This window comes from Carassius carassius, chromosome 1, assembly GCF_963082965.1.
Source record: "Carassius carassius chromosome 1, fCarCar2.1, whole genome shotgun sequence".
NCBI lineage: Eukaryota > Metazoa > Chordata > Actinopteri > Cypriniformes > Cyprinidae > Carassius > Carassius carassius.
The window spans coordinates 31,665,554-31,684,266 of NC_081755.1; the positions used below are offsets into that span (position 1 = coordinate 31,665,554).

Here is an 18,713-nt window from a genome sequence, read left to right on the forward strand (position 1 = left end):
CTATGGTTATTTCTTAAAAAAGAAGAAGAAGAAAAAATTCCTGACACCAAAATGTTGTGATGTTTGAGAGATGACATGAGAAATATTAATAAGATACAGAAAAATCAAAAGAAAAAAAAAATTAAAAAAATATAAAAAATAAAATAATGCATGGCATTTTAGGGTTTCTGTAGACCTCAGCTGCCATAAGTGCAAACATTTACCAAATGCAGACTCACAAACACAATCAAAGATCAATATGTGCATAAAGAACAGTGATACAGGTCACAAAACACAATCAAACCAAGCTTTGGTGTAAAATCGTACTTGAAACATTCAAAGCAGGCAATAAAAATGACCAACTGTGTTGCCACAGATTTCCAACTACTTCAAGAACTGCAATCATATTGAAATCTGAAAAAAGAAACAATATGATTATTAAAACACTGCAGACCAAACCAGTGGTTAGGTCTGGTCTCAACTGCCTGAGCCTCAGCCAGAACGCAGCCGAGGATCAGATGATGATGAGACTATTGAGCTCCCATGTAAGATAGTATCAATGTGATAAAAGAAAACATGGACAGCAGGCTTCTGCTCATCGCCATAAACAGAAAAAACTCTCTGAGGTCTTTTCTACGGTCTACATCTCCCCGTTATAATAATGGCATGGAGAGTGAACACAGATAACACCAAGACAGAGCCCACTATTCTACAGAGAATAGATCTATTAGTTTATGTTTCATACCAATACAAATTATACATAATACACCGGGAAACTCCTAGATGTTTGTGTTGTAAGTTTTAGGTTAAAGTTCTTTTCCACAGATCTCTCTCCCACCTGCAGTGACTGTCCTGTGTTAGTATTATGTGACCTCGAGCGAAGCCGGAGAGACGCGGTCACACTCGGCACGGGAGCGCAGACTGTGCCACTGTTCCACCGGGGTGCGCTGAGAGCCCAGGAGCCGGCGCCAGTGGGTGGTTTCCGGCGGGCCGCTGGAGAACTGGCCGATGACAATGCGACCAACAAAATCATTGCTACTCTTCATGTTATGCCCATAAACTAAGAAGAAAAAACATAAATATCATTGTTAAAACCAGACAGTCTGTTATCTTCAGAGCTGATTTATAGATGAATTAAAGCCATTCCATAATTGATGATCTTTACACAATTATTGAACCAAACTGAATCAACAATGAGCTGATTTCAACTGTCTTTTAGAGCTGCTTTAAAGCAGAGTTGAATTAGGTTTGCATTACTGAATCATGATTCTTCTGTTTGTTACTGTAAAGCTGCTTTAAAACTGTAATGTGTAAATAAAGTTAATAAAAAACGTTTTATTAGCAATGATGGTTGCTTGGAGTTTCAGTATTATGAATTGTAAATTAATTAAGCTTTTCCCTCTCTATTCACTATTTTAAGACCACCTTTACACACCATATATGTATATGTATGTATATATATATATATATATATATATATATATATATATATATATATATATATATATATATATACATGACAAAACACAATTCTTAAAACTTTAACTAAAATATAAATATAGTATATAAAAATAAAATTGAATTCAAAGGATTAACAAAAACTGTAAGAGTAAACCAATCATACAACAATAGTAGTAAAACAAATGTGTCCTCTCTTTTCTTCGTCTCAATATTCATGTCAATCTGTTTTTCTCTGCCTCAATCCAATTTTGTTAATGGAGTCAGGTCAGAGTACGAGGCCTTGTTAATTTCATCATTGCTCATAAACAAGATTGAAGACTTTTCTTCTCTGTGATTTTCCCCTCTTTCCTGTAACTGGCGGTGGAGTGCTGGGAAAATAGCAGGAAGCGCAAATAATATTGTCACAAAGCCCAGAGGTGGCAGTCAATGATGCAGCCGCACTCCAGACAAGGATCTCGCATCATCAGGACTTCAGCTGCAGACCAGAGCTGGTGATACGCCGTCAACAAGCAACATCAGCTCTCCAGAAGCCGTTTATCCTACTGCATGCCAAGGACTCCTTCACCCTGCTGTGGCTAAAGCAGTATTTATCTCGGCCTCTCCTTTTCCTCATCACTATAGGAACTCAAAGTGTGTGTTAAACCACATAAAGAGGAAGGGAGACTATCCTGATTATAGTGGAGAGCTGCTTTGAGAACCTTCAGACTGGATCAGCAGACGTTCTTTTGAGAGACAAAAATGTGAATATGTGAAATTTGAAGAACATCACACACAACTCTAGTGTTTGAGTCTAATGATGTGTGCATACCAGTCAGCCTCGGGGCTCCCATGCAAAAAAATAAAATAAAAAAAATAATAATCGTATGGCCTGCCAAATGTTATAGGTTAAAGGGGGGTCAAATTCTGTTAACTTCACTTATTGTTGTCTTTTCTGAGGTAAATAACATGCTGTGACAATTCACAAGATGTTTTATTAAAGGTATAAATGCTTGAAGTAACATTTCATGTTTTCAAGTCATTCATTCATTATTTGTAGCGCACAAGCCCCCAATAATTAAATTAACCATGGTTTAAATGTAGTAAAAGTGTAGTAACCTGTCACATTCCATGGCTTTTCTGTGCTTGATTAACCACAGATTTACTACAAATACCATGGTTAACTAATGGTTAGTAATTAAGAATTTGTTTCCTCATTTTAATCAAAAGCTCTCACTTGGCACGCCCCTAATTTGCCCGGTCCCATATGCACCTGCATACCCTATATACCCCTATGCCTCTGATGCCTCTGATGCACACCAAAAGTGAAGCGTCTATTCAAAACACATTATTGCTTTAGATTACTCAAACTGAGAGTAATGTAGAGCAATAACACAATAGATTTTTTGAGTCATTTGCTTAAATTAAAAAACATTGCATAATGCTCTTCTCCATTTTCTGATCTAGCCGGTTGGTCAAACTGGAAGTGTCAATAAGGACGTGTCATGTGAATTTGCAGCCTCAATCGCATCTTCCACGCAAGTTGAACAATTTTATTGCAAAAAATCATGCAATTTATGATACTTTTGCCAGTGTTATTTAGTGTCACTGAGATACTAATGCAGTGTTTATTAATATTTTGAATATGATTTTCTTTTTATATTTTCTAATTTTACTTTTAGTTCAAGTTTTAGTAATTTTGTTGCATGTCTTCATCATTATAATTTTTAGCCTTTATAGCTTTTACTATGTTTTTCAGTTTTAGTTATTTTAGAACATCAAGTTAATCTAACTGAAACTGAGAAATTTGTCCAATTAGCTTAATAAAGTTACGTTTTTTTTTAAAGATATGGTTTATTTCAGTTAGCATTTATTTTATTATGCGTAATGAGAGAGCAATTTTACGCTTTTATTTTTTAGTAACTACAATAACCCTGGCTTTTGCATCCTATTTTAAGTTTAAAAAACCCAGACCCCCTTCAATGTAACTGCACGGAAATGAGCAATCAGCATGTCATCCAAAATTTATCCAAAGTCAAACGTGTTTGGAGAAACTTGAGGGTGAATAAATGACGGCAGAATTTTCATGTTTGACTTTTTTTCTCTTGACTATTTCCGTCCAGCAGGAAAAATTAAAATAATCCCACCTTTTGATATTAAACTTTCTTCTATGTATAATCATATAACTCAGAAGAGTTTGTTAAATCATATTCATCTGTCTTCATGAATTGCAAAATACATGTCAGTTGGAAGACCAACATGGAGCTGTGTGGAAGGCTGACATCATGAGCTGGAAGCAGAGGAACAGGCGTGGTGTGTGTTGAGCTGATCACATCACATCACCAGTCCTGAGGGAACTGTGCTGCTCGGGCCCCTTCATACTTGATAAAACCACAACTGTGATGAGGTACAGATCATTACTGCTGCTTTAGAATGAGAAACAATGAGGCAAAGGCAAGGGTTATCTTATAATGCAAGAACGTCTCCTACTCCAAAAGCACAATCATGTTTCAAAGGAAGCGCATTTGAAAAGTTAAGGGAAATCTCCAGCTCAAAACATAACTAACATGAATTATGCTGAGATGCTGACCTAAACACCATCATGTCTGATTACTTTATTATACAAAAAAAATACAAAAAAATAAAATAAAATACAAATTATCAATGTAGTGTTCATATTATTGTAGTTATTGTTACTATTATAATTGTATTTTTATCAATAGAATTTTAAGTAAACTAATATCGGATTACTTGATGTAAATAATGGATGTTTGTATCATATTTTCATAAAAAAAATTTCATTGTAATAATAATAAAGTCTACATTTATTATTTTAGAGTATTATTAGTAATATTATTAAAATATAACAAACATGCCGTTTGTAAATAATGTGATCAGATATTACTTTAGTGAGCATTCTAATAATAAAACTATATTATTAGTTATATAATTATTTTATTAAAAAATATATGTAATAACAATTAATATACTACTACTACTACTACTACTAAAATGTTAATTTGCTGTTACAGATGAATAATACATTGTTATTATTAGAATGTTAACTAAAGTAATATTATATTACATTATTTTAAAAACACTGGATATTTGTGTTATGTTTTAATAATATTACTTATTACAATAAAACAATAATTAATGTAGTCTTTATTATTTATTTATTTTCTATTATTAGAAAGGTAACTAAACTAAAATCTAATTTTACGTAAGTCTACAACACTGAATGTTTGTACTATATGCAGTATACTCACGCAAATACATTTATGCTGCTTGGGTACTTTAATAAAAAGTCTGTGTAAACACATTATAAAATAAACAAACCACTAGTTAAAGCACTCCACCTATGATTATGGGCACAATTTTGACCCCTTCCAATGTACATGTAGGGATTCATGTTAAACAGAGCCAGAAGATCTGTTTCCACTCACTGCTTATCACTCACTCATAACACTACCATTAAATTCCCATTACCTGCTCTGTCACCGGGATCCTTCAGTTAAAGTGATGCTTGTGAAAAATGACACTAGGAATTGCAAAGAAATAAAACTACCGGTATGGCTAAAGAAGAGAAAGGGATACAAAGAGAGAGACAGAGTCTCATCAAACAGACCAGGAGTGAGAGACAGAGGCCAAGCAGGGCTTTGTAGTCTGAAACATCAGAGAGAAGCGGTGGGCAGGCAGCCCTGGATGCTACGACTGGGGAGAGACACATGCTGACCAGCCTTGGTGGAGTACAGGAGGCTGCACTCACCCTTTAGCATGAGATATACCTGTCTGTAAACATCACTGTTGACTTAGCACTGATTAAACCTGAGTAAACCAGCATCAACTACACGTTGGGCTGGGCTTACTGCTCTGCACTGTCTCAAATGGCAGGTTATGAGCACAGGCCACCATCAGCCCTGTGCAATCACAGTGCATGGCTGCACCTGGGTGACGAGAGCAAATATTAAATGTCAGTGTGTACCAGTGCATGAAATCTCTGCATGAGCAACTGTCCGGGTCAGCTTCTGACTGGCAGCATCTGTGATTGAATAAATCCTATTGGAATTTAGATGAACCTTAATGAGGTGGCCCATGGCAGCCCTGGGTCACAAGCTAGATTACACTAATTGTGAGGAATTGCTACATGTCACCTGGTTAAAAATTGGCATGTTCTACCCTGGAGATGTGGCTTTTCACCTTTAGGTATCCAACAAGACAATTTCAACTGTTAAGAATAGGCTGTTGTTTAGTGTCATTAAAGAATCAAGAATATTATCACACTAAATAGCTTGCAAAAGTTATGGGGTTGGTATGATTTTTAAAAAATGTTTTTAGAGATGTCTTTTATGCTCACCATGGCTACATTTATTTGAGCAAAAATACAGTACAAACATATTGTGAAATATTATTACAAATGAACTGTTTTTATTTTATTTTAATATATTTTTTAAAATGTAATTTTTAGTTACTCGAGGCTTCAGTATCATGTGATATTTCAGAAATAATTCAATATGCTGGTCAAAAAATGTCTTATTATTATCGACGTTGAAAAGACTTGTGCTGCTTAATAATTTCAAAACAATACCTGTGAACACAAGACTGACTTCACACAGTTCCTCTTGAGGTACACGGAAGCTAAAGGACTCGTTGTAGCAGGGGTCGATGGTGCCCCTCATACAGGACGTTTTCTTAGTCTTCATCAACTTAAGGCCTGTCACCAACTGCACCTTAACAAAAGGATCTGGATACAGAGAAGAAACAGCTGGGTTGAAGTTAACATGAATTGCTTTCTGAGTTTTTGTAATGTAGCAGATATCTCAGTGAAACAGGATACTCAGTGGGGGGAAATCTGGGCAGGGCTGGATTTTATCCATTAGGAACTAATTATGTTACATACCAAAATGGAGCAAGACCAATAGCGAATATTAAATATTTGACTATCGGTTAACTTTATCACATGGCCAAAGTGATGTCAGCATAAAAGGAAAGTTTTTTCAGAGACAAAGCAAGTTATTCCATCACTATACTTTGACAATACTTGCATAGATTTCTCTAGTCACCGAAGCTCTGGTATATTTCCTCTGAAATTGAAGAACGTGGAAAACACACTTAAATGCATTTACCTGAGCCTTGGCACATGTCTGTCTGAAGCAGCTGCTTTGCTCGGATGATGTCCACATTTAACCTGCCAGCACAGGGCAGGTAGTTTAAGGACAGAAGAAGCTCACCAAGCTCAACCTCATTCTGAAAAAACATCACATAGAGAAATCAGTTTCTTGATAATGATGTCAGTAAATTAACACTTTGTGCATCTTTTTAAGTGTCAAAAACTGCAACTAAAGCTCAACAATGAGAACATTTCAGCATGAAAAAGTATCTGGTTTTGTCTAATAGTTTCCTAATATTAATAATATAATTTGGAACAGACACATACACTACCATTGAAATGTTTGGGGACATTTGTTGTTGTTGTTGTTGCATTTATTATAATATTTTTATGAACTGAGTGCTTTTATTTAGCAATGATTTAGCAATGATTCATTAAATTAAAAGTGTCAGTAAAAACTTTCATAATTTTACAAAACATTCATATTTCTATTAAACTGTTCTTTTGAACTTTCTAGTCTTCAAAGAATCCTGAAATCGTTGAATTGATTACAAAAATATTAAGCAACTGGTTTTTGGACCACAAAACCAGGGTCTTTTTTTAAATTGTGATTTACACATCATCTGAAAGCTGAATAAATAAGCTTTCCATTAATGTATGGTTTGTTTTATGATATGACAATATTTGGCTGAGGTACAACTTTTTGAAAATCTGGAATCTGAGGGTGCAAAAAAAGATATTAATATTGAGAAAATCTCCTTTAAAGTTGCCCAAATGAAGTCCTTAGCAATGCATATTAATAATCAAAAATTAAGTTTTGATATATTTACAATAGGAATTTTACAAACTATCTTCATTTAACATGATCTTAATATCCTAATGATTTTTGGCATTTGAAAAAAAAATCTATAATTTTTACCCATTCAATGTACTGTTGGCTGTTGCACAATATTGTAGGTTAATATGCAGCTGAGCATGACTGTGCATTTAACACATCCTAAACAGAGCTAGGGCAAGAAATATTTAGGAGTACTGTGGTGTGCATACTTATAAGGCAGGACATTCTGAAGTATGGCTACAATGATTTCACATTTTACCAAATTACCTCATTTAATTCTTTGTGACCTAACTTCTCAGTTATTGTGCAGGCACCACACCTACATTGACTGAAAAAGAAATAATGTGACTCATGAGGTAATACCTGAGAGCTGGGCACCAGGGCCTTCCACCAGTGTCCTCCCTTCACTAGATCAACCTCACTAAGAGGAAGAGACACTTTCCCGATGACGCAGTGCCGTGAAAACTTGTCAAAGTCCACCACGGAGAGCAGTAGGGTGCGTCTCTGTGCCTCCAGGAAGGGGACCTCAAAAGTGAAGCGCTCTTCAAAAAACGGGTTCTGGGTCTTGCGTTTAACGCCGGTCTGCCTGGAGTTCTTGTGGTCGGGCAGTAAGCTCATCTTCACGTAAGGGTTGGAGCGGGCCATGTCTTGGCGAGCACCATCACATGTTACAGGAGGGGGCAGGTCCCGGGCCTCGATGACTCGCACGATGAGGTGAGCGTTGATGAGGTCGTACTGTGTGCTGAAGTGCAGCATGCCCAGTTGGTAGCGCCCCAGGATCTCCTCATCCGTCAGAGAGTCAACATCATCGCTGCAGGAGTCTAGAGAATACAGACGGGGCTCCAGTTTGTGGAAGTAGTCATCTGGCGGTGTCGGGGGCTTACGCAGGGGCTGCACCACTTCCTTCCGGGGTCCCATCGCCCAAAATTCAATCGGCTTTACATCCACCATGGGGGAGCTTGGCCGTCGGGCGTTCAGACCTGCAAAATGGGAGAGCCATTAGGTGCAATTCAAGCAGTCATTCTGTTCTGTATAAATTGAGATTTGAGTCTAGACTCACTGGAGAGCTGGCCTGCCAGGGTGAAGGTGGATCGGGACGTTTCTGAGGAGGGAAACCTGCAGTTTGTAGTGGGGTCAGCTTGAGTAGGTGAAGCGTGGTTCTCGGCCATGGTGTGAGAATTTGTGCCTTTCTCCTCATTGCATTTATTGACACTGGAAAATATGAGTTTGTTAAGCCTTAATAGTACACAATCCCTGTTGAAAATGCCAACATATGTTAACATTTATATTATTATTTGTTCAAACATTTTGGGTATGAATGTTTTTAAAAGATGATTCTTATGTTTGCCAAGGCTGCATTTATCTGACCAGAAATACTGTAAAAACATATTGTGAAATATTACTACTATTTACTATTTGAATATATTAAATTATTTATTCCTATGACGGTTGAGCTGAATTGTCATTATACCAGTCTTCAAGTGTCACATGATCCTTCAGAAATCATTTCAAAACTTTTTCTTTTATTATCAATGTTAAAAACAGTTGTGCTGCATAATTTTTTTTTCTGGGCACCATGATACATTTTTTTTTTCAGGATTGTTTGATATTTAGAACAGCGTTGAGTTTGTACATTCTAGACTTTGACTCAAGTCCATCTCAAGTCGAGGTCAAGACCATATTTTTTATGATTAGTCAACACCAGCTCATTTTAGACACCAGGTTGAGTCCAAATGTTTCTAAAAAATAGTTTTGAACTCAGATTTCAGTCTACAAAACGGGAATAGAAAGTTGAAAAGAACAGAATTGATTTGAAATAGAAATATTTAGTTACAAATGTATTTTTAACTGTAATTTTTTAACCAATTCAATGCATCCTTTCAGAATAAAAATTAAATAAATAAATGAAATAAAATCTTAGTGACCCCAAACTTTTAAAGGTAGTGCATTTTATCCAATTTTATCAAAAACCACCAGTTTATTCCAGGTACTCCATGCAATTCTTCTCCATTCATAAATGCCTTTGAAATTGAACCCATAACCTTAGCTTTGCAAGCACCATGTTATACTGTTTAAGCTACAGGCTATGTTAGCATCTCACAAACAAAACTTTGTTGGTCAACCAGCTGCATCAGAAAGACTAGGGTTATTTAAGCTGTATGATGTTTATGAAACATTATGTGTTTGTGTGAATGTTTACAGTATGATTAGATATTAAGAAGTCTTTATGCCACATTTTACTTACACATTCATGCTAACCTACTATTCAAACAAGTTCCAACTGCTGCAAATATACCACATTTGGAAGAAGGAACAAACTTTTGTATAGCAACACTATTAATTCATACACTGCTAAAATACGACAAGAAGCAGGATTTCTTGAACAACGTGGCCTCATAATAAATAAAAGCAGACAAATAAATCATAGTCTATACTGTAGGCTAAAACATAGAACCATTTGACATGAACTGAAAACAACAGTAAAAAACATCTTACGATCCAGCTCTCAGATTTGTTGTGCATATCTGACCCTGTGACTGAATCCACTTCTTAATGAATGTGCAATCACATTATTGCCCAATATTCTGTAATATTTGTTGCAACATCCTGTTCAAATCTGATTGTTTTCCATGCAACCACAGAGGTAAATATTCTGCACGGGATATCTTTGTGCAGGCCTGATTCCGAGTCATCCCTTGGGGATCATCAAGGACCCTTTGTGTCCATGACTACAGCTCAGTGGGAGATAGTTGTCATAGCTACGGACAATTCTAAAGCAAATGGCCTCAGGAGTGATCCGAGGCAACGAGAGTGGCCGGACTTATAGAGTGAGGTATATGTCATGACTGTACAATCACAGTCTGGAAGAACATGTTCTGTTCTGTTAAACATGCAGCCCTTGCATCTCCAGTATGTTATTAATTAAACACTATGGTTACATTGTTACTGGAGGCTCATAATCAAAATCTTGCAACTAATCTAGCCATTTGGTCCCTGGTTTTGGTTTTAAACAAGCATTCAATTTCCACCCAGCATGATCTCAGTCAAACCAGCACAAGTCATTAGTCTCTGGTGACCACATCGATTCCATTCTTTAAACAAGTGCAAATGACATTTCACAACAGGAAACTGCTGATTGGTGATAATGAATATTGCAAAATGGAAAAACAGACATCTATGGCCACCTTTGTTTAGTCCTGGTAAAAGTCATTGAATGATGTCATTAAAAGGATGCTTAAAAAAAGAAAAGAAAAGCTTGACAGCCTGTGGTGACTGCTTGCATTCAAATAACAAATTATCCCTGCTAATATATGAATCACGTCTCCATTTAAATCATATTACCCTTGCTGTTCCTGCATGGGAACACAAATAGCTCCACACCCCAGCCATTAAGAGCTTGAGTAACAGAGAATAGAAACGCAGTTTCCTAGAACGTCTCAGGAAAGCCATCTGTGGCATCAATATCACTTCCATTAGCCTGCAAAACCAATGACTAAAACTAGAGATACATAATTTACCACTTTGCTAACAGTAATTAAAATTTTAAGTAGTCAAAGAAGCTTACACTCAGTAGGCGTACATACATACATACATACATACATATATATATATATACGGAGAGAGAGAAAGAGAGAAAGAGATGTAATATACAATATGCTCCACAACACTTGTTTTTAAATTAAGAATATCAGCTGAGATCTTCATTAATTCATTAACTCATAATTCCAAAGCTATGATATCTGTTCACTTTGGATTGAAAATACAAAACAACCATTTTAATTTTTGAGATATTAGCTGGATACCACATGCCGAATTAAACACAAAATGTCAATGTGACTGTAGCGTAATATTCCACTTTTGGAATAGAATACTACTGCATGCATACTGATACTGAACATTCACTTTCTTCATTTATTATTTAATTGGAATGTCAACTTTTTTTTTTTTTTTTTTTACAAAAAAGTGAATGAAAATGCAACATAAATGTACTGATTAACTTGCATTAAATTGATCAAAAGTGATAAAGATATTTATAGTGTTACAAAATATTTATATTTTTCCTGAAAATAATGTCTCATGGGTTTTACAATCATGTGACACTGATGATTTGCCATCACAGGAATAGTTTACATTTTAAAATATATTACAATATACTGCTTTTTCAATCAATGAAATGCAGTGAAGCACAAGAGGCTTAAAATATTACCAACCCTAAACCTGTGTATAGTATATTGTATAGTATAGCATAGTCATAAAAAATAGTTCATACTGTGAATTATTCAATAAGCAGGAGGCTAGTATTCCATTCCAAACATAACCAGAACACACCATCCATCATCAACAATGTGCTTTTGACAAATGATACCTTTGGGATTGTCTTGAGACACTGTGTATTCAATCTCAGTATGTCTCAATTTGAGCCAGACTGTTATGATGAGAGAGTAGACAGATGAGATGAATGATAAATAGTTCTGGCTTATTTGTGGAGTGTCAGGATTGTTTGTGGGTTGTATGAGGGTTGTACGGGTGTGGACTCACAGCCATGATGGAGTCTGAGCTGGAAAAGGCCCCAGAATCTCCACCTCCTCATCAGTGGGCTGACAGCAGCTGCACTCGCAGCACCACTGCCAACAGGAGCGGCACGACCAGCGACACAACAGGAAGTCAGACAGTCTGGAGAGAAGACCCTGAGAACAAGACCACAGAGGGACACAAAGACGACTGACTGACCTGCACCAGATGCAGACTATACATATTATGATGATATAAATGGTGAATGAATGATCTGTGCTTTTTTGTAATTCTCTACTCAACTGCAGCTTGAAGCCAAAAAGTCTAAATGTAGCACAAGCCCCAGAGAGATTCTTATATCTTTAGCGAGACTATTCTAGAGGGACTTTGAAGTAAACTAAACAAGTCAGTGCTGATACACCAAAAATCTATGATTTAATTAAATATATACACCACCAAATAATTTTTTTTTAAGGAAAAAATACTTTTATTCAGCATGGATGCATTAAACTGATTAAAAGTTGTCAGAAAAGATTCCTCTTTCAAAAATAACTTGCTATTCAGCAAAGAGTCCTGGAAAAATGCCTCACAGTTTCGATAAAAATATAAAGCAGTGTTTTCAACGATGTTGAGCAGCAAGTAAGTATATCAGAGTGATATCTGAAGGATCATGTGACACTGAAGACTGGAGTAATTATTCTGAAAAAAGTCATCTATTACAGAATATATTACAGTAGTACCAATATTTCACAATAATAATGTTTTAATGTATTTTTGATCAAATAAATGCAACCTTTGTAAGCATAAGTGACTTCTTTCAAAAACATTTGCAAAAAAAAAAGGAAAAAAAAATTTGAACAGTAATGTAAACACAATTTTCTTTCCCATGGTGATATGTTTTCAAATAAAACAGGAAGTTGGGCGGGACAAGCATGCTTTAGTCACTCAGTGTGACCGTTATTAGCTAGACCAGAACCGAGGCCAGATGTTTAGATAGAGGTTCTTTATGAAAGACATATTAGTCCTTTTACAACACAGCTTGCTTTCTTTGATTTAGACTGACTGACTCCAAAGAGGCAGAAGAACACAAAGTGGGTTGAATAATGAATGACTTGAAACAGGATGCTGATGATGAAAAATACAAATTCAGCTCAAAAGAGAAAAGGTCAAGATAAAACTCTGATTTTGTAAACCCCCCCACCAAATCTGCATTAATGAACAGATACGATATAACAGGAGATTGAATTAATACATTTTCTGTACATACCTCATTGATGGGTTCCAGCTGGTGGAGTGCAGCAGAGGGTCGAGGTCACGTACAGGAAAGACAAAACAATATTTAGTGAGTGAGCAGGTGTCTTTACTGATCTTTCACTTTTTGTACTCATATAAAAAATACAACATTTTAATAATTAGCGTCAATGAAACCTGTTAGAAATCTTCTGCATAATTTTATTTTAAAAATAATAATATTAAACGTTTTTTTTCTCTCGTGCTAATGGATTCTAAGACATACAATAAAGTTCAAATGTTTGGGGGTGAGTAAAATCTTTATATATATCCTGAATCCTGAAAAAAACATTACAGTTTACACAATAATATAAATCAATACAACTGCTTTGCCATCAAAGGAATAAATTACATTTTAAAATATATAAAATTATAAAGTTATTTGAAATTCTAATTTGACTGTATTTATTTTTTTCTGAAATAAATGCAGCCTTTATGAGCATAAGAGACCTCTTTCAAAAACATTAAACATTTTATCGCCCCCCCCCCCCCCCCCCCCAACCTTTTAACAGTAATATATGCTGCTAAGTCACATGCTAACTGATCTGTAAATAAAAAGAAATAATTATAGAAATAGCCATCACCACTGGTCAGACCATACGGGACAGGGTCCAAAACACAGAGAATTTTATAAGAGCAACACATCTGACTCATCCCCCGACCGTCCAGTTATTTACCCCTTCCTCTCAACACTTGTGAACATCTACAGGTGGACCACTCCCTGTTCCAGCTCTCAGTCTCAGTCCAGCTCTCTTGCTCCTCATCAGCAGCCCAATTGGGGTACTTTCACTTTTGCCAATTTTACTTAATCCGTTCATGTTGTGATTACTTAAAAAATTAATTTAACAATGTGAACTTAATTTAGTCTAGTTGATTCAACAAAAAAGTGTGTATTGTCAGCTTTACTTAAAAATTATTTGTTCAGCCAACATAACATTTTTGAATAAAAGTAACAGATTAATAAAACCAATACAGACTTGAATCTCATTGGCTGAGGATTTTGCAGTGTTTTATGGGTAATTGTTGTTCTGTCACCCTCTTGCAGAAGTGTAGCACCATTAGATAGGTACTTGAGTAATAAATGATTAAGGTTGAATCAATAAACTTGTTCTGTTGTATTTTAGAACAAAACAAATGGTTAAAAATATAACATTGCTTTTTAAACTTGTTGTGATCTGTTTGATAAACCATAATTAAGAGAAGATCTATATGTTCACTCTTATTGAGCAGCTGCACTCTGATTGATTGGTTCAGTGTTATGGACTTATTAAATCCTAATTATAGGGGGTGTTGTTTCTGAAGTGGCATTAATACATTTTTTTTTGTCATTATTAATTACAATTTTCATGTACAATTAACTCAATTGTTGTTTGTTGACTCTACTAAGGTTTGTTAAGTTAAGTTTACTTAAACTTCTTTTGTAAAATGAACTAAATTATTGTTTGTTGAGATTACTTAAATTGCGTGGAACCTGTTGACAATATTTTTAATTAAACCCAACATTTCATTTTTTTGAGTGAATGTTGTCTAAGCAATTAGCTGTGGCTGTAACCATGGCAACAGTGATACAGCTCCTGGCTGGCTCAGGCACAGATGACTCAATAGGGTCACTGAGATGAAGGGGGGCGACTGTCCCTATAGGTCCCACTGGTCCACATGGCCAGTTCCAGCAACTGCTCTTCCCATACCATGAATCACAACACAGCATTCAGACACAAAAATTCACCACCACAGAGCTTAAACGTCAAAAACAAACTGCATGCACACTTTAGACAAAAATACAATAAATGAGTGAGTCTGTCTGAATGTCTGTTGTGATTGAAAATATTAGTTTTAGATTTACTCATTAGCCTTAAATGAGATTCGCTAATTCTGTTAACAGACTCTGTAAATCTATACAATATCCTGAACACCACAGAAATCAATGGCCATTTCTTTTTGCACTCACGTAGAACAGTTTCCACAGACCTAGTTTGAATATGAAATCGTCAAATCCTTAAATTTCACAAATAATAAGACATTAAAGTGAACAAATACACACAAATAATACAAATACAGCTGAATCGGTTTTAGGCCTTGATCGGAAACAATCATGACAAGAAAGATTCAGAATCAGATTATGAACAAATGTCAGAAAGAAGACAAATCTGCAGATGAGAAGTGTAATCCGGATGGGACAGAGTGTGTGATGGGACTCACCTGTGTGTACGCCATCCTCCTCTTACTCTCGCCTCACTGTCTCACTTCCCATCCAGAGCAACATGCCACTCTCTGGATCCAGGTTTACTCAACAAAAGAGAGAGAGAGAATCTGTAGATGTGAATCGAGTAATGAATTCAGGTCTCTGTGGACTTGGTTCCTCCATCCGTCCTTACTTCAGGAGTGATGATGAGCCAAATACAAAACAACAAACAAACCCCCTCTCCCTCTCTATCAGTCGATCTCTCTATCTATCTCCTCTTCCCCCCCATCATCTTCAATCCCACCCACCCAGACACTCCTAATCTCCCTCTCTTAGTCCTCACGAATGACAAGCATGACAGCCAGCTCTCCTCTCCCTGGAGAGAGCAGAGCCCTCCTATCTCTCCTTCCCCCTCCTGCCCCGTGATTCTTTCAAAAACCAGTGACTCATCCAGGTTTGCAGACGCACTGATGGATATCAAATCTGTTATGTGCATCCCTCCCCGCCTCCTCCAGTCTGTTTTTACAGCACCTTGCAGGCTGCAAACACTTGTTGTTCCCTTCACAGCGGAGCGAGTGGAGAGGCTGAGGAGAGACGGGCTGGTGAAAACTGGGGTCTGTGTGGCCACCTGCTGCTGCTCTGACTGAGGTACGCTGATGTGCTGCTGGCTTTAAAACCTGGTTGTGTTCGGAGAGCCTGTGAGTTGTGTAATCTGTATATGAGAGGATGGTCATTTGTGGTGCATCATTGTAACCTGAGTGGGTAGATCACAAGGAACTTTAAGTTTCCTTGGAAACAGCAGGAGCACATGACCTGTTGCTGAAAGGCCTCAGTGTGGAGCACGTCAGGTTATGAAGCCTAAAATTTCACACAGAGTGTTGGACTGAACTACAGCGTCTATAAAACATAAACTACAGTTCAAAAGTTCAAGTTTGAATTTTTATAAATTAATAGCTTTTTACAGTTAGGAAACAAAATATTTATTTTACAAATAAATGCTATTTTAAGCTTTTGAGCAATCTATTCACCAAAGAATTTTGAATTGAATGTTTTTAATAAAAAAAGAAGGACAATTGCTTTAAAAACGTTTTTTTTTTAAGAAATGTTGAGCAGCAAATCAGCATATCAGAATAATTTTTGAAGGATCATGTGACACTGAAGACTAGAGTAATGATGCTGAATATTCATTTTTGCATCACAGGAATAAATTACAATAAAGAAAAAAATATATTCAAATAGAAACAGGTCTTTGAAATTGCATTAATATTTCACAATACTATTGGTTTTACTCATTTATGATCAAATAAATGCTGTCTTTGTGAGCAAAAGAGACAAAAATTCTAGTTCATACATTTGGTACAAAAATAAATGTGCATGGAACAAATTCATTATTTACAAACTAACTAGTAAAGAAGCCAAAAAGTAACATGGGCAAGGAAAAAGTAAGATTTTTAAATAGAAGAGCAAGGAATACTGGGTGTACTGTAAATAATCCCTAGTGAAAAATAAATTCACTATAATGCATTTGAAATACATTTCTTTCATGCTAAGTATACCTAAAAAGAATACATTTTATATGTACTAAATAAAAATGCCCCATAATGTTTTAGTATACTAAACTGGTATACTTAAAGTCTGCTTAAATTGGAACAACTAATTTTGTGCTTAATGGACTTTAACTGTGCAGAAGTAGTGCTGAAGTCCAACTAAAGATATAGTGAAGTATATTTGATTGTACTAAAGTGGAACTAGAATAAGATCATACAATCCTCATCAAGTGACATTAAAACACATTTTAGGCTTAATTTTAAGAAATATATACATTGTGCACTAGTAGCAGCCCTACTCCAAATAAAGTCGAAGTGTAATTTTTATATCAGTAAATCTCCAGCAATATATCAGCAAAATACAGCAAAATATAGATTTGAACTAAACTTAGTATGAGAGAATGTGTGAATTCATGCGTTTTATTTGTTTCCGTTCTTGAGAATCTGTTGAAAGGCTTGTCTGATGGACTTACAGTGCCCTCTGCTGTTATATCAGGCATCTTTCTGCTATATTTTAAAGACGTAGTTCACCCAAATATGATTCTGTCATTTTCCTGGCCGTCTTGTCTTTTGACCCTTGACTTCCACAAGACAGTTACAGTGCTGTGTGTGTATAGTAAAATGTCCAAGCTTCTTTACAATTAATATGGATGGTGACCACTGCTGGAAAGCAAGCTTTCAAGTAAATAACTTATTTAAGACGTAATTTTCAGTCCGTTCGACAGATATCATCTGACTTCAGAAAGCTTGGAAAATATAATGCTTTTTTTGTGTCTATTTTGGAGCTGCACAGACGCAGGTATGTTGTTGGATCTGTGATGAATTGCTAATATCCTTCTATTGTAAGTCATTTGAGCGTTCAGGTTGAACATGAAGCATATGAGGTAAATGATTACAGAAATGTTGGTTGAAAATCTAGGTGCAATATATCCACTTTAAGTTCCAAACGACTGGGTTCTTAAAGAATGTATACGGCCCACCTACACCCAACACATCTGTCACATTTGAAATCATTATTAGCGGACTATACAGGCTATAAGAGGGCTATTAAAGAAGACATACTTTGCATACTGTGAGATTGTTTAAAAAGCAGAATTATGATCTTTTTATTCCCTACTTGTCCCATAAACACATACTGACCTCTTGTGGCACACACATTGCATCCAATCATGCGTCCATGACTACAGCTGCGATCTGCTTTGCCAACAAATCAAATCCTTTAAGCAAATGCATAAATTAAATAATAATTAGAAAGGATGAGATGATATCCTTATGTCAGAGAGCACCAATCTTAGGCCACACTATAATTTACAATGAGCCACATTGCTCTAAACATTATACTCAACTGAGAATAAACACTGACAAACAAGACTATACAGAAGATAATTACCTTGACTGTGTCTGAGTGCATAAAAATGTTTGGAGTTTAGTATTATGAAAAATAAAACATTAAAATAGAACAAGTTGAACTGTGTCATGTTACAAATGTATAGACTGCACTGAGAAAAATTAGGTCATCTAAACATGGATAATTTTTATTATTAATTTTTTTTTAGAAGAGATATTGTGTAGCTACCTGAAGCATCTAAATTTCATTTAAATGAGGACAATCACACCACCTGTTTATAGAAAAATGTACGGCAAGTAAAATTATAAATTGCTGACATGACGTGCAGGATTTTGGTTCTGTTTCCATATTTTATTTACTCTGTCAAAAATAATTTCAGGTCTTACAGTAAGCAAATAGTCAACAAAACTGTGCAGTCCAAAATATAGATATTTATTTCAATTCATGTATTAAAATACATGTATAAATTA

The 18,713-nt window shown here is 35.7% G+C and overlaps 1 protein-coding gene across 2 annotated transcripts; it reads right to left on the reverse strand.

Moving 5' to 3' along the window:
* Positions 1–92: 92 nt before the first annotated feature.
* On the reverse strand, positions 93–15,628 carry LOC132118088 (synaptotagmin-17-like). Of its 2 annotated transcripts, XM_059527755.1 has the most exons (9): positions 15,366–15,628; positions 13,144–13,161; positions 11,904–12,052; positions 8,425–8,576; positions 7,728–8,344; positions 6,543–6,663; positions 6,005–6,160; positions 818–1,039; positions 93–393 (listed from the first exon to the last, which is right to left on the reverse strand). In XM_059527755.1, exons 1-8 carry the CDS (start codon positions 15,378–15,380, stop codon positions 843–845), a joined length of 1,425 nt encoding a protein of 474 aa, XP_059383738.1. In that variant the 5' UTR covers positions 15,381–15,628; the 3' UTR covers positions 93–393; positions 818–842. The 2 variants fall into 2 exon arrangements, with proteins under 2 accessions (XP_059383738.1, XP_059383648.1); XM_059527665.1 differs by having other exon boundaries at positions 93–1,039.
* Between the last annotated feature and the right edge of the window lie 3,085 nt (positions 15,629–18,713).

Coding starts and splice junctions, on each gene's coding strand:
- LOC132118088 (XM_059527755.1), bottom strand. Junction 8,345..8,424: donor CCTGGCAGGCCAGCTCTCCA/GTGAGTCTAGAC, acceptor CCCATTTTGCAG/GTCTGAACGCCCGACGGCCA. Junction 6,664..7,727: donor CCCTGGTGCCCAGCTCTCAG/GTATTACCTCAT, acceptor ATGTTTTTTCAG/AATGAGGTTGAGCTTGGTGA.